Here is a 16,056-nt window from a genome sequence, read left to right on the forward strand (position 1 = left end):
ACTTCCTTCCACACGGTGGTCGCTGAACGCGGTCCCACATAACTGTGTCAGAGAACCCGCCCGCCCCGCCGCAGGCCCGTTCCTCTGAGGCACACTGCTCACCGTCTTGGCCGCGCCGCGTCGCAGGTCCAGCTTGAGCTGCTGGTTCTGCTGTAGCAGAGTTTTCATGTTGTTCTTCAGTTCCGACACTTTCACCTGAAGCATGAACTTGTCCTTCTGGGTCACGGACAGGTCTTCCCGCATCACCTCCAGCTCAGACTTGATGTTCTAAGGGAAGGCAGGTCAGAGTTTTCAAAGCTACAAGATCTCAGTGCACAGCAGAGAGCTCTGTGTGCCGCCGTCTAGGGGACAGGTAAGCACGGGCTGCTGTCGGAGGCCCCTTCCTGGCTCTAGCTCCTCCCAGCAGTTGAGACTGTGATGCTCACAGTTACTCTCACATCCCCCGTTCTCTTTTTTAAAAATATTTGTATTGATTTTAGAAAGGAAGGGAGAGAGGGGGAGAGAGAGAAATGTCGATGAGAATCACTGACTGGCTGCCTCCTGCACTGGGGATCGAGCCCGCAACCCGGGCACGTGCCCTTGCCCGGAATTGAACCTGTGACCCTTCAGTTCACAGGCTGACACTCTATCCACTGAGCCGAACCGGCCAGGGCACATCCCCCTGTTCTTACCCCAGTGACAGGGCTTCTGTCAGGAGCCAGTGACGCTGCCCTGATCACACCTACAATGAACCCCAGGGATCCCCTGTGAATCCCGGGCTCAGCTACTGAAAAAGAAGCAAAGTCGACTCTGGTTGTCAGTCAAGCCACGATACACAAGCCACGCTCCTCATCCCCCCTGAGCAGTCAGGACTGTCCCAGACGCCACGTGGAGCCGTGCGTCCCGACTGGTGGCCTCTCACGTGCTGTGACAATCACGCTACATTTCAGATCAGCCCAGTGGGGCACCAGGCTCTAGTGTCCTCGGCCTTGTTGGCTGCGTGACCAAGATGTCCTTGTGAAACGGGGTAACATGGCCCCACGGTTCCCAGTTACCACAGATGCGGCGGGCACAGTGACGGCGCAAGTCACGACCATCTAAGGGAAATCGGCCCGTCGTGCGCCCGGTACCTGCAGAGCCCGCTCGGCCCCGTCCAGCTCCCGCCTGCTCTGCTGCTCGCTCAGGTCCAGCTGCTGCCTCAGGGACTGGATTTCTCTCTCCTTCTGATCCACCTCCCACTTGAGGTTTTCCATCTGTAGGAGGGAAGTCACATGAGCAAAAGAATTTCACAGTGGCCTTCCTGCACAAAAAGTGCTCTCTGTGTCTGGTATAATGTCACACTTAGAACAAATCACTGTCCCTTCAAGGGGACAGGGAACCAAGGGGCTCAGTGTGCCCAGCACAGAGCCCAGCCCTGCAGTCCTGTGAGCTGGGATGCAAAGCTGTCCCCAACATCACCTCTTGGTTGCCCACGGGTTGTTTGCTCAGCTGCTCATCCAACTGCTGCTGCAGGAGCTGTAGCTGGGTCCGTGCCTCTGAAAGCTCTGCCTGGAACTGGGCGACTTCCTGGGCATGTCTCCCCTCCTGAAGCCTGGGGCAGGAAACAAGGCAGACACGATGCGTGTGCCACCTGACACTGCCAGCCCCAATGGTGTCGCTCACTGCGACCCGCCCTGGGTGAGCTCACTACTGCTCCCTCTGGGCAGGACCGTCTAGGAGCATTGCATGCACGGTCTCACCTGAGCCTCACAAACCCCCAGGATCACCGTGGGAGGACAGTATCACAGGGACCATGTGCGATAGAGCTGCCCTCCTCGGAGCCGACAGTGAGCCCCGGAGGTGGGCACATCCCTCACACTGGGGACTGTTCTCAATGCGGGACCGAAGGGGCAGAGGGGACGGCAGCGTCAGGACTGAAACATGCGGGTGAAGCGTGAGCTTCTTGAGACGGGGTCAGATGTTTCTCCTTCCCAGACCTGCTCAAGGGTGACCTGAGTGCGCTAACTGGACCTGCGGGGAGAGCCCTGGTGGGGACCCTTTGCCAGCCAGCCTCTCCTCGGCCCGTGGACACTCACTGGAGACGCTCAGCCGCCGCCTGCAGCGTCTGCACCAGGAGCTCCTTGGCCTGCAGCTCCTTTTTCACCTCGCTCAGCTCCAAGGTGGCGGCCTTGAAGTGGCGCTGGTTGTGCCTTGCTTCTACTTTGGCTGCAGCCACCTGGAAGGAGGACACTGGCTTCAGCAGGGCAAAGGCAGGAGCAGCACCCCTTTGCCCTCGCTTGTCCTGATGGGCACCAGGGCTCTCCAGCCCCCACATCGCCCATGCCCTTATGACCTCTGTGCTCGGGACTTGTACAGCAAGTTCCTGGAGGCAGAGGCCTGCACCCAGTTTCAGACACTGAAAACGTGCCCTGCAAAGGCTGCAGGTGGCAATGCGGTGGACCTGGTCAGATGCGGCCACACACCTGTTCCCTGAGGCTGTGCACTTCCAGCTTCTCTCTCTCCAGTGCAGCTTGCAAGGCCTGCACGAGCTGCCTCATCTGGCGGTCCTCCTCCTGCTTGCGCTGCATGATGGCCTGAACCTGCAGCACAGAGAGGGGAGTCAGGAAGGACACCAGTGCCATGGCCTGCAGAGCCCAGGACAGAGCACAGGCACTGTGATTGGCGTCACAGGCCTCACAACATGTTACCACCAAGCGTGGGAAACAGGAAGCGTGGAGATTCCATTTCTGGAGACACAAACACACACCTGAGGTGGCAGAAGCATGACCACATGACCATACTCAAGCCTATGGCCAACAGGAGGCACGTGAATCAGGGCTGTAAGCCAACACCTCCCTGGTGAGGGGGGTGATGCAGGTGGTGGGCAGCAGTGCCCCACAGAAGTCTGTAAGAGCCCTGGATGCAGTTGCTCAGTGGTTAGAGTGCCAGCCTATGCATCAAAGGGTCACGGGTTTGATTCCCAGTCAAAGAAGGGCATGTACCTGGGTTGCAGGTTCAATCCCTGGTCAGGCCGGGACATGTGCAGGAGGCCACCAATCGATGTCTTTTTCACATCAATGTTTCTCTCTCTGTCTCTCTCTGTAAACCGCCCCCCCAACCCCCCGCCTTTCCTTCCCTTTCATTCTAAAAATCAATGGAAAAATATCCTTGAGTGAGGATTAACAAAAATAAAATAAAATAAAATAAAATAAGAAGAAGTCTATAAACTCTCTGATGGTCGAAAAATCCAAGGCCACTGATGGCCAGGGAGGACATCGCTGAAACGCCCAGCTTCCCCAGTCACCAGAGGCTGTGGAGCCTGAGGCAAGGACAAGGTCTGGAGTGAGACCCCATTGGGGTTAGTCCCTTCCTTACAGGGCAACTGCCCTGGCTGGGGAAGGCCCACCTGGCCCAGCAGGAGTCGCCACCCCAAGCTCTCCCGGGACTCGTTTATGGGCGGACTCTGGGCTGTGTGCACGTTCCCTGCAGGAGCTGTGACAGCGGCACACAGACAACAAGGTAAGCCCGGGAGGCTGCCTGCCTCTCCCCTGTGGTGCGAGTCAGTACCTGAAGGTTCAGCTCCACGAGGTCGGCCTCCCTCTTGGCCAGCGCCGTCTCCAACACGCTGTTGTGCTCCCGCAAAGCCGCATTGGACTGTCCAAGGCCGGTGAGCTTCCCCCGTTCGTGCTCCAACTCCAAAGCCAACTTCCTATTTGACTCTTCAAGGCGCTTTATCTTCCTCCTAAAGCCTCTGGATTCCTGAAGCTGAAACAAATGCCAGTGAAGTTATACAGTCACCAGAAATGGGAACAGCCAGCATGAAACGCAGCAACAGGACACGGCGCACCACACCGGGTGGGGGCAGTGCCGTCTTGGGGCCTGACGGTCATGTGGGATCTTTAAAGTCCAGCCTGTCTGAGCCAGGCTCCTTGGTATTTGCAACAAGAGCATACGAGTGCCCTGGCCGGTGAGCTCAGTGTCCCCCTCTCCCTCCCTTCCGCTCTCTGAAAAGCAATGGAAAAAATATCCTCAGTTGAGGATTAACAAACAATAAAATAAAAGAGCGTATTGGTCGGGAGCACAGATGCCACAAGCCCTCCGATGCCCACCGCACAGAGGCAGTGGTCACTCCTCCTTGCTGGGGCAGGTGTTACGTGCGTGGGGGAGTCCTTCTGGGGCAGGTGTTACGTGCGTGGGGGAGTCCTTCTGGGGCAGGTGTTACGTGCGTGGGGGAGTCCTTCTGGGGCAGGTGTTACGTGCGTGGTGGAGTCCAGCACCTGGGTGGTCACAGATCCAAAGAAGCACTGAATAGTGTGCAAGGGCAGAGCTGACAGGGCAGGCACACGGGCCGGGCTCTGATGCTCCAGGGCCCCTTTCCCTGCTCCAGAGCTGCCCCAGGAGTGGGGTGGCCTGTCCACTTTTCATGTGATCGCGAGCTCACCTACCTCGTCCTCCAGCTCCAGCACCTTCTCCCGGTACTCCTCCAGCTCCTGGGTAGTCAGCGCGATGACCTCCTGCAGCTCCTTCTCCAGCATCACCTTGCTGTGGCCCACGGTCTGCAACTCCACCTCCAGGGCCTGGATTCTCTCCTAACGGCAGGACAGAAAGGTGAACCGGGTCATGGACTTCAATATGGCTGTGGCAGGGCTAACCTCCCTCCGCGTAGCCCTGCATCGCCCGACCCTGAGAGGCTGCCGGCCACACAGACAGGCGAGCGCTTCTCACAGCACTTCCCGTCCCTTAAGAGGACTTAACTAACCTGCATGCACACAGCGACTCACAAACAAAACGCCCTCAGTTAAGTCCTCTGAAAACACAGGAACGTTCGACTTGCAGGTAAGAGTTATCAATTACTACCTGTGGCAAGTGATCGGTTGCTGATATAACCAGCAGCACACGCGCACCTAGGCACACGAACACACACACACTCTTGCTGTTCTGAGCACTCCCCAGCTGTCTCTACGGAGCCTCCTCACGAAGGTCTAACTCAGTGATGGCGAACCTTCTGAGCTCGGCGTGTCAGCATTTTGAAAAACCCTAACTTAACTCTGGTGCCGTGTCACGTATAGAAACTTTTTGATATTTGCAACCACAGTAAAACAAAGACTTATATTGTTGATATTTATTTTATATATTTAAATGCCTTTTAACAAAGAAAAATCAACCAAAAAAATGAGTTCACGTGTCACCTCTGACATGCGTGTCATAGGTTCGCCATCACTGATCTAACTATTTGCCTCACTCTGGCCTATTACTGAGGACCAGGAAGGGGAGCAACTGCCCAGGTCCACCTCACACCTGCTGAGAGCAGACTGAACAGCAGGTGGCTGAGCTCCTGCAGCAGCAGAAGGCAGAGTCTACAGGCTTTACCCTCGCACCTGCCATCTAAACACAAGAATTAACAGAACAGACAGAAATGTTTTACAGTAGAAGGGAAATTGTAATTGAATAAATTCCCCCCTCCCAACATTTTATAAAGTAAGCAGGTGAGGAGGAGTATTTAACAATTCGGCAAAAAGATAGCATGCTATGGTAAGTCGAGGAGACGAAAATACACTTCACGAGAGAAGACACAATTGCTAAACAAAGTGAAACAGCTTGTGCTGGAGAGCAATAGGTGAAATGCACAGTAGTTTACTCATGTAGAATTTTACTCCAAGCAGCAAACGTGAAAGGAAACAATCAGACCCAAAGCTGGCAGGGCCCTAAGCCAGTCTGAAAACCTTCATGTCATGAACTCAACCCCATGCCCCAGCCAGGAGCTCCCTCTTGCTTCGCGTCCTCCACGCTGCTTGGGGACAGCCTCCCATTATCTTAAACATAATCTATAAGCAAAAGGCTTTGGGCCTGGCCTGTGTGGCTCAGTGGTTGAGCATCCACCCATGAACCAGGAGGTTGTGGTTCAATTCCCAGTAGGAGGCGTGCAGGAGGCAGCCGATTGATGTTTCTCTCTCATCATTGGTGTTTCTATCTCTCTCCCCCTCTCCCTTCCTCTCTCTCTCAAATCAATAAAAACATACATATCGTTTTTAAAAAAGGCTTTGGGCTCTTGACACTGACCTTCTTCCCCGATTCCTCCAGGATGAGGCCACCTGCCAGCACATGAACCCGGACGCCGGGCCGTGCTGAGCACACTGGCTCGAACCCGAGCAATCCCGTTTTCATGCTGCCACCGCATGTGTTCTTTCTATCGCAGCCTCTCCTGGCCTCACTGTCCTTCAGCAGGAGAGCCAAAGGTCTCACCCAGCCTGAGCTGTCAGTCCGCAACACACGCCGTGACCCCGGCTCACCTTCCCAGGACCCTCTGCTGCAACACCGACCTGTCCACCCCAAAGCCTCATTTATTCAAGGCCAGTCAAATGCCACCTCCCCCGAAACGCTTTTCTGGATTGTTTCACACTCACCAGAGCTGACCCGCACACCTCGCAGGTTCACAGGGACATGGCGAGCACTGTGTGCAGATCACATCCCTGGTCACGTTCATACCACGATGAATTCTAGAGAAGTACTGCCCACACACTCATTCTGCCCCTTTCCTAGGATTCTAGGAGGGTCTCAGGGGAAATGCTCATAGCCCCACGTCCCACCCTGAGAAGCCTCGACGGGCCTGAGCAAATGCGGTACGTACGTGCAGCACGAGGTCGCTGGCGCCATCGGCCGCCTGGGCTCTCAGCTGGCTCAGCTCAGCCTCAGCTGCCTCCTTGGCGGTGAGGGCCTCCTGCAGGCGGCGGCTCAGGATGCTCACGGCGCTCTCGTAGGCCTTGTGCTTGCTCTTCATCTCCTTCTGAGCGCTGCTCAGGTCCGAGCCCAGCCGTGTCACCCTCTGCTTCTGTTCGCTGATGGCCCTGGGGCGTGCCAGACAGGATAGGCCGTCTCAAGTCTCCCTTACTGCCTCCAGTTCCACCTCCCCCACTCCTGCACCCCCAGATTCAAGAACCCTCCCAACATTTTATAAAGTAAGCAGACGAGGCTGGTGTTGCAGTCCTGCAGCACTGCGCTCAAGCCCTGCCAGCAGAGCCACCTGCCAGCACCCGAACCTGGACGCTGGGCCCGTGCTCGAGCACACCAGCTCACACCCGAGACACCCCATTTCTATGCTTCCACCTGCACGTGTTCCCATTCTGTCGCCCAGCTCTTCCGAACGCTGTTCACATGCTCCTAACCCAACAGGACAGAGCAATGAGCCCAACCACGGGCTCACATGTAAGTCGCAGGCTGACACGAGCACAGTGCAGGACACAAACCTCAAATGAAAATACACGCAGAAGGGGAGGCCCAGTGCTCACCTGGCGGCTTCCTGCCGCAGCTCTTCCACTTGGGCCTGGAGCCCCTTGTTGGCCTCTGTCAGTGCAGCCACCTGCTGTCTGTCGAACTGCAGAGCCTGCACAGGAGGGAGAAGGCTGTGAGCACAAGCCCCGCCGCCGAGGCAGCCGTGCGGACACAATCCAGGTCCCCAGCCATTTCGGGGCTGCCTCGAGCACGTGGGCTTTGAAGGCCCTGACAGAGCTGTGCCCTTTACAAATGGCAGCTTCAGAGAGGTCCAGTGTCCCGAGCTGCTTGTGTCAGAGCGAGGACGGGAAGGACTCCCTCCTCGTGGGCGCCCCAGCACCCGGAGGAGTGACCGTGAACTGGTTCAGCGGCCTTGGCCTCCTCCTGGCCCCGCTCGCTGCCCTAAGCACACCCATGAGGACACGTGTTCTCGCGGCTGCAGGTGTCCCATACCCAGCCCCTGGCTCCTGCAGCTCAACCTGCACCCACCTGGCTCCAACACCGTCTGTTCTCAAATCTCTCAGCTTGCCAGCCTCCAGCCAATCTGCCCACCTGCATCCCACCTGGCCCTCTCCTGGACTTTAAAAAATCTCACATGTCAAACAGCCTTGATCTGACATGTCCCCCACTTCTCATCTCAGGAATTGCCCCTCAGACCCAGCAGGCCTCTGCACTGAGGTCTCGCTCTCCCTGCCCTCAGGCACCTTCGGCCTCACTGTCACCGCCAGCTCCACCAGGCTCCCACCTGCACGCTGGCCTCTCCTCAACCATGGGACCTGTGCACATGAACCCCAGTCCCGGCACCGCTCCACACCCTTTGCCAGCTCCCACGGCCCAGAGCTTGAAACAGCTGCTGCGGCCTGGAACACGGGAGCCCCGCACAGCGGAGCCTTCACCATCGGCGCATCCCCAGACCTGCAGGTGGGTCTCCATCTCATCGCGCTCCCTCTGCACCGACTCCAGATGCCCTTCGAGAGCCGCCATCTGCTGCTGCACTCGGGACACCTCCTTCTGCAAGCGCGCCTGCTCCGCCTCCATGGACTTCTTGTCCCCTTGGACCTGCATCAGCTCTTGCCTCAGCTCCTTCACCTCCGAGTCCAGCCTCTTCTTCGTGGCCTTGAGCTCGCTGATGAGCTGGTCTTTGGAGGCGGTGTCCCGCCGGTAGGCCTCCACCATCACCTGCCAGGACAGGAGCTGCAGCCAGTGTGGGCGGGCCACCCAGGGGACACTTGGCTTACACCAACATGCTCACCACTTACCTGGGGCTAAAGATAACATATTTCGCCAAACCAAAGACACGATCAACTGAGACACCCTATTATTTCGCTCCTGAACAAGTCTGGGCAAAGTGTGGAGGTGTCACGCCAGCTGCTGGTGCCTTAACCGCCTGTCTTCCCTGGGATTCTGGCAATTCCTTCTCTGAGCTGCACTCCTGGCTGACAGGCTGTCCCTGATGATAAAGCCTACGCCCTTCAGCACGCTCCCTCAGGGGCCATCCCTCCTCAGACCCTGGGCTGGCAACGCTCCCACATCCCTCCCACATGGATGGGCTTCACGAACACACACATACACCACGTGTGCACCACGACCTATGTCAAGGCTGGGCCATGTGGCACTGTTTCAAGCACGTTAAACAGAACTCAGCCTGTGTGTGGTGACACACACTCAGGGCATGATCCCCATGGTCAGATACCAACCCCACTGTGGATGCATCTGACTCTGGAGACATTAAAATGGGAGGGTGAGGGGCATGCCTCAGAGTCAAGCAAGGGCCTTTCGAAGCTGAAGGAGTCTAGCCCTGGCCGGGTGGTTCGGTTGGTCGAGTGTCGTCCCACACACCGAAAGGTTGTGGGTTTGATTCCTGGTCAGGGCACATACCTAGGTTGTGGCTTCAACCCCTGGCTGGGGTGTATAAAGGAGGCAGCTGATCAATCTATCTTTCTTTCTTTTTTTCTTTCTTTCTTTCTTTCTTTCTTTCTTTCTTTCTTTCTTTCTCTCTCTCTCTCTCTCTCTCTCTCTCTCTCTCTCTTCCCCATCCCCTCTCTCTAAAATCAATAAGTATATCCACTGATGAGGATAAAAAAAAAATTGAAGGCATCTAGACATTACCTTGCTCTTGATCAACTTTTTCTAGTGAAGTGATTGAACCACTTACAAGATTGTGTTCACACACTTATTTCACATAAAGAACACCAACAACTCAACTTTACCTTCTGTTGAAGAAACTGTTCCTTTATTTTCTGCATCTGCTTTTTCAGAGAGCTGGCGTCTTCCTGCAGGTGCTCCACCTACGAGGGACAGGCGTGCACAGTGTTACTGAGGGCTCCAGGAGGGCCCTGTGCATACGGACACGTGTGCCCAGCTGTTACTGAGGGCTCCAGGAGCGCCCTTTGCATTTGAGGGACAGGCGTGCACGCTAGTCCCCAAGTCAGGGTGGGAAAGACAGCTTCCAGTGAGTCAGGAAAGCCACCACCACTTCCTATGCACTATTTTTAGACTAATTATCTTATCTTAATCCAAGGTGTAGCTACCAGCGACTTGGTTAATAACAATACAGGTGAAACTCGGACATGATCAATAATGCCTAGAACCAACAAATATCTCCTCCAGAGCTTTCCAAGTGTCAGCTGATGTCCCTCTTAGTAACAGTCAGTAAACTCAAACTCAAATTTATCAAAAGAATCCGCACAATTCCTGTAACTACGCCCCTGCTGGTTTGATGCACTGCCTCCGCACCTGTCCTAGAAAGTAACTTAGCTTGGTCACTGTCTGCAGAGAAAACAGTCTCCCTCGATTTTACTTCCCAAAAGGAATGTGTCATTAATTGTTTTCTCATCCTGTTGCCTATGGGGTAGAATCAGAAGACAAAATTATGCCCTGACACCAAGCCTACTTCCTGCACACCCTGCAGCTTCCTTGCTCTGTCTGTATTTTTAATGTTCGCCTGCTTCCAGTCATGCCAGCTGTTGGCATAAGGCTCCCAGGTGAGGGTGCTAGGTCAGGTTCACACACCCAGACACTCAGGCCGTGTGCCCACTTCGCCCACTGACACAAGTGTCCTGCCACTGTGTCCTGTGGGTCCCACCACTCAGGCACACAGGACGGAAAAGACTGAAGTTCCACACAGCTTTCCCGTCTGAGCTGCCTGTCATCCGGGGGCAGAAACTGTGTTCCTGGCAGGTTACTTCCAATCCAAACAGACCGTTTCCTGGCTCTGAGCACCCAGTGTCTGACGCAGGCCCGCAGCTCACCGCCAGCGGGAGTGGGTCCTTCCTCAGCTAAGCCCTGGGCCCAGCCCTGGACACACTTTCATTTTACAAAACAAGGGGTTCAAGAAAGAACCAAACCATCAGCACTGACACTCGCAGGCGTGGGTGCCATGCGCACAAAATGAGGGCAATGGCGTTCGCTACCTGGCTGGACTTGACGGCTAGTTCCTGTCTCAACTGCTCCAGAATTTCTGACGTTTCCTCAGCACCTTCTTCCAAGCTCCTGACTCCTCTGTCGAGTTCCTCCCCGCTGCTCCTGGCCGTCTGCAGAGCCACCTCCAAGACAATCTTCTCGTTCTGCAGGAAGCGGATGGTGTCGTCCTTGGAGGTGGCCTCGCCCTGCAGCTCCTCCAGTCGGGCCTGCAGCTCATCGTAGCGCACCTGCAGGTCACCGAGGGCCTGCTCTCGGCCCTGCAGCGTCTCCTGTGTTGAGGTGAACTGCTTCAGCAGGTCCAGGTGCTCCTGCTGCAAGGCTGCAAGCTGCTGGTCTCGCTGGTGCAGGGTTAGCTTCACCTGGAAAAGGGACTAGACTCAGTATGACCTCCCGCTCTAGAATTTATACTGCTTCCCTGTTCAGGTTTTAGAATATCTGCATGGACACTGTGCAGGCAGGCTTCTGTACGTACAGGCCTGGCATACAAGAACACTCACAGAAGCACCAGCTCTGATGATGCGACATTCAAATGAATTCGATAGACAGACCGGCACTAACGCTCATGGTGAGGACAGACACAGGAGGCCAGTGTGTGTGGCCCAGGCCCTTGGGCGAGACTGTGGCAGGTGCTTGCCTGCTCTAGCTGCTGCTCCAGGGCTGCTGCTGAGGCTGCCATCTTCTGCAGCTGCTCCTTCTCCTCCTCGAACTCCTCTAGCCTCCTCTGCAGGTCCTCCTCCACCATCGTCTTTGCCTCTTGAATCTGCACAAAGGCAGCTTCTTGGTCCAACATGTCAGCCTGGGCCCGGAAGAGAGTGTATTTTAGAAAGCAGGATAACCTGATGGCCACAGCAGGCCGAGCACGAAAACCCACCACGTGGTGAGAGGCCCAGGGCCACATCCCCGTCTGTCCACGACCTGCACACGGAGGAGCCACGGGCCACGGGGGTGGAAGGCAGCCGCCATCTCCGACTGCTGCGCATGCTGGAGGGCTGAACAGTAGCTCAGGCTGCGTGCTCCGAGACAAGAGAGCACTGACCACCGCTAGGCTCTCCAATGCTCTCAGACACCCACTGTACTAAGCTCCTTCTTCTCTGCCCACGCTCTGCCCAGCACCACCCTCCATGGGGCTGAGCACTAGGACCCAGGCTACTGAGGGTCAGAGGAGAGGAGATACCACTGACCATTCAACGAGAACATGAGGAACTGAATCCGCACATCTCACCACAGCAGGTTGTTCAATATTTTAAAGACATATAAATGTATATATAATATTAATGTTTACGTGTACATGTGTATTTATATATTTTCTTATTCTTGACCAGTGGCCGGAAAAACAAGTCCAATCCAAAAAAACACACCCCCCAACACAGAACCCCAGGCCCTGGCTGCGGGAGGTGCAGCCCTCACCTCAATGCCCTGGAGCTGCAGGGCGATGCGCTCCTTCTCCTTGATGGACCTGTGCTGGGTTTCCGTCAGCTGCTGGGACAAGGACACATTCTCAAGTTTCAGGTGCTCCAGGAGGCCCGTCTGGGTCATCTGTCCAACCTGCAAAGAAAAAGAAAGATGGGAAGTTGCTGGATTTCAAGGACAAGTGCCCGAGGCCACCAGTGTGAGGGCTCTGCCCAGCGGTGGCCCCCGAGGGGCGGCTCCCTGGAGCCCACCACACAGGCCTCCCTGCCCACCCTCCTGCCAGCCACCTTGACGCCAGGGCCAGGGGTTTCTGTGCACCTCAGAGGGGCCGGCTGGCAGCCCAGAAGCCAGTGGTCATTCCCCCGAGAATGTGGAGTTTGTGGTGAGACCTACACAGAAGTTCCCCCTGAAGGGTCATCTGTGACCCCCTAAAGTGAGGGGCCTTCAGCTGGACGGCAGGTGCAGCTGGCGCTGAAGGTCTGCCCTCAGGTGAACTGACCAGCTGTGACCAGGTACATTTCAGTGTCTGACTGTCCTGACATACCAGGCTGACCCAGCCATTCCCGGGAAATAACGCTGGCAATCCAGCCTAGGGTCTGACCCAGGCCATCAGTCAGGCCTCCTCTGACCACTGTCTCCTCGAGAAAAAGGAGCCCAGCTTTAAACACACTGGTGCCCAGAGGAGGGGTCGGGAAAGAGCAGTCCAGAGGACACATGGTCTGCACCTGGACCTTGGAGCACGTCACTTCCAGATCCAATAGGAACACCCCTTGGACAGGGTCTCCGTGGGAGACGCCATGTGCTGCAAGACGCCATGTGCTGGGACCATGTCTCGAGGCAACAACAGAATACAGACCACCCCGACTCTCCTCCCTGCTGGACAGTCCCGAGAACACGTCTATGTTCCCTGGACAAGGGGGCAATGCAGTGAACACCCTAATTAAGGAATGCTGAGCCTGGGTCCCAGGGGGATTTGAAAAAAGCAGTTACATTTCTCAAACTGCCACTCCCTGGACTGTTCCAGTTTTTATCTTCCAAACTCCATTTCTGACTTTTGTCATTTACATAAATCTGGCTTCTTTATTAACTTGTAAAATGATTTATTTCTAAATATATTGTAAGCAGAACCAATGCTTGTCTGTGTGGTCCTTTGGCTTAACCGTGTAATATAAATTTAAGAAAACTTCTATTTTGTGCATGTGTAGACTTCAGTGTTTTTAAAAAGGAGAACTGGGTAGAATGAGAATTTCTCCTCCTCTATTTGAGAAATACAGCGAAATTAAAAAGAAAAAAGAAGCCTGAGGCTGAAGGAGGGCCCGGCATCCTCATGAGCAACCCAATTAGTCCAAAGCACTAAGGTTCGCAGCCAAGTGCGTTTCCGCCACTTCCTGGCTGTTCCGAGGCCTCCAGAGCAGAATTCGGCCCAGAGGGAGCGGCCAGTGAGTGTGCACCTGTGCTGGTTCCTTCCCAAAGCAAAAGGGAGGAGCACCTGGTCCTTCTCCAGCTGCGCAGGGAAGCCATGCACGCTCGGTGGGTGTCAGAAAGGATGTCACAGGAGGGCAGAGACCAGGTGGATGTGGATTTGAGACGGTTCACAGGACGGAAGGTGCCCCACAGGGCCATGAGTCAGTCAGAACTAGGAACACAGGATGTTCCAGAGAGGGACATATTGTAAAACCCCTGGTCACAAAGATGCTTACTGTGTAGGGTGGGTGTGGGATATGTGAGTTGTTAGCAGATTTTTAAAATATGTATCTGTGACCTCTAAAAGCAGACGTCTTTTTAATTTAGTGAAAAGCAGTGGCTCCACACGGGACATGAAGGTGAGCTGCCCAGTGCTGGGGGGCCATACCTGGATGTGGGCCATCTCGCCCTGCAGTCTGACCCGGGCCTCCTGGGCCAGGGCGAGCTGCTGCTGGTACCACTGCCTGACACTTTGCAGAGACGCGATTTCCGCCTGGGATGTCTTCAGCTTGCTGGTGAGTGTCGTGCGCTCCAGCTGCACTTGCCGCAACTGGCTCTGCAAGGCTGTCATCTGCTGCCGTAGGTCGTGCACTGGAAGCAAGAAAGCACAGCGCTCAGAGCAGCCCACAGCAGGAGCCCGCAGCTCCGCGTGGATGTTCAGGTCCGTGTGGCTTCTCTGAAGAGCAGAGACCCAGCCCATCCGAGCCTGGGTGCTGAGCTACGGCTCCTAGGGGTACAGGGTTAGGTTCTGGCCATGACATTTTGTCAACTGGTCCTTGTCGTGCGTGTCTGTCACCTACATGATTCATGAGCACCACGACTCACGTGGAAGGAAGCTCACCTAACACACATTTTCTCCACTAAACACATCGCAGCCCCCTCACACTTAGGAACATCTGTGTTTCAGGTTCTTTTAAAATAGCAAGTCACATAAAAAAGTAAAAAATGCAAAAAACATGTCATTGTGCCTCATGTGAGTGTAGGTCTGTTCGCTGCCCAGTGAGCTCTAGACAGGTTTCCTTAAGTGCCTTGCAACCCAGAATTATAAGATTATTTTTGTTTTCAGAACTTTCTGGATTTTGTAAGTTTCTTGAGGGACTGCGTATCATAGATTGCCCGAAACTAGGAAAGTGTACTGTTTCTCAGCTGGTGCGTTCTAGCATCAGGATAAAGCCCTTGTGACAGCAGCCTGTCCCTTTTCCTTTGATGCCATCAGCCCTAACACCTAGTGTCACACGCTGAGAGACATGGACCTTCCCAGCAGCCCCACCAGCCGCTCCCAGCTCCCAGGCGGCTGCTCTGCCAGCAGAGGCTCATCTACGCAGTCTGCACGGGAAGGTCTGACATTCAGCCGACACCGAGACGCCCTGAACGGGTGTCTGGGAACTGGGTGTCCTGTGAAGTGCCCCCAGGTGCTCTGGGTATGGCCTACCGCCCAGGTTCCCTGGACTCCACTATTCCTCATGTCATTCCACGGTAATCAATCCCCACAGGGATCCGGGTAGAACCACCACTGAACGCAAGGTAGGTTTGTACGTATTTTAAATCAGACCTGAAATTCTGTGGAACAAGCAGGCGGCTCCAGCCCCACCACGATGGACTCTACAGGCAGAGTGAGTGGAAAGGCCAACCTCTAAGACCTAGGCACCCCCATGTGCATGAAGAAAAGTGGGCACCTTGTGTGCAAATCAGAAGGGAATACAACCCACAGCACATTCACATGACAACTGGTCGGTCCTCAGAGCAGGGTTCTGAGGTGCACCCCGCGGCCAGATCAGACCCGCAGACGCCGGGCGCACACGCACCTGTGCTGTCCTTGCTGAGCATGCTGCTCCGCATCTCCTCCACTTTGGCCAGGAGTCGCTGGTACTGCTCCTCTGCCACCTGCAGGTCATGGTGGGAGGACGAAAGGCTGGCGTTCTTGGCCTCCAGCGTGTTCTGCAGGTCGCTCATTGCCTGCTCCAGGTCCCAGCAGGACTGCTTCAAGGTGTCCACCTCCGAACTGAGCGCGTCCTGCTTCCGCTGGCTGCTGTGGCTGTGCTCCTCCTGCGCCTGCAGCCGTGTGTTCAGGGCGGCCAGCTGCGCCTGCAGCTCCGCCTTTTCCTTAAGTGCCTGGAAAGATCGTCAAACAACCACACTAACTGTCAGGAAATTAAGTCCCTTCCACCCTGTGCATTAAGAAGGCTGCCACACCAGCCAGTGAGGCAAAGAAAGGTGTCGACAGGTGAGCTCTCCAGGAAAGTACCATGTTTTCCAAACTATCCAGGGGTCTGACATGACAGTTACCCCAGAAGGCGGAACTGCAACTTATTCATAAAGACGAGTGAAACTCCACCCAACGACCAGGAAGCACACGGCACACAACATGTTCACCAAACCCCCCTTACCTGACTAGCCTCTTGGGTTAAGGCTTCTAGCTGTCCTTCAAGTCTCATTTTTTCTTTAAGAACCTGCAACATCTCATCTTGAGTTTCAGCCACAGAACCTTCTATGGACACGCTGGAGGAAAAGGCACAAAGGATCAGGTGGTGG

General features: G+C 55.3%; 1 protein-coding gene across 4 annotated transcripts in view; it reads right to left on the reverse strand.

Annotated features, from left to right (window-relative positions):
• GOLGA3 (golgin A3) overlaps positions 1–16,056 on the reverse strand; it is a 29,058-nt gene that overhangs the window by 2,106 nt on the left and 10,896 nt on the right. For all 4 annotated transcript variants that reach the window (XM_070399944.1, XM_070399942.1, XM_070399943.1 and 1 more), the window contains 17 exons: positions 15,912–16,023; positions 15,330–15,636; positions 13,913–14,115; positions 12,058–12,195; positions 11,285–11,446; positions 10,641–11,009; positions 9,438–9,515; positions 8,143–8,406; positions 7,245–7,339; positions 6,587–6,803; positions 4,404–4,547; positions 3,526–3,723; positions 2,442–2,558; positions 2,055–2,194; positions 1,438–1,570; positions 1,110–1,232; positions 103–267 (listed from right to left, as the gene is read on the reverse strand). In XM_070399944.1, the coding sequence (XP_070256045.1) occupies positions 103–267; positions 1,110–1,232; positions 1,438–1,570; positions 2,055–2,194; positions 2,442–2,558; positions 3,526–3,723; positions 4,404–4,547; positions 6,587–6,803; positions 7,245–7,339; positions 8,143–8,406; positions 9,438–9,515; positions 10,641–11,009; positions 11,285–11,446; positions 12,058–12,195; positions 13,913–14,115; positions 15,330–15,636; positions 15,912–16,023 (2,965 nt within the window). The remainder of the gene's footprint in view (positions 1–102; positions 268–1,109; positions 1,233–1,437; positions 1,571–2,054; positions 2,195–2,441; positions 2,559–3,525; positions 3,724–4,403; positions 4,548–6,586; positions 6,804–7,244; positions 7,340–8,142; positions 8,407–9,437; positions 9,516–10,640; positions 11,010–11,284; positions 11,447–12,057; positions 12,196–13,912; positions 14,116–15,329; positions 15,637–15,911; positions 16,024–16,056) is intronic.

Source organism: Myotis yumanensis, unplaced genomic scaffold, assembly GCF_028538775.1.
Source record: "Myotis yumanensis isolate MYYU_CA2020_CCGP unplaced genomic scaffold, mMyoYum1.0.hap1 SCAF_19, whole genome shotgun sequence".
Taxonomy (NCBI): Eukaryota; Metazoa; Chordata; class Mammalia; order Chiroptera; family Vespertilionidae; genus Myotis; species Myotis yumanensis.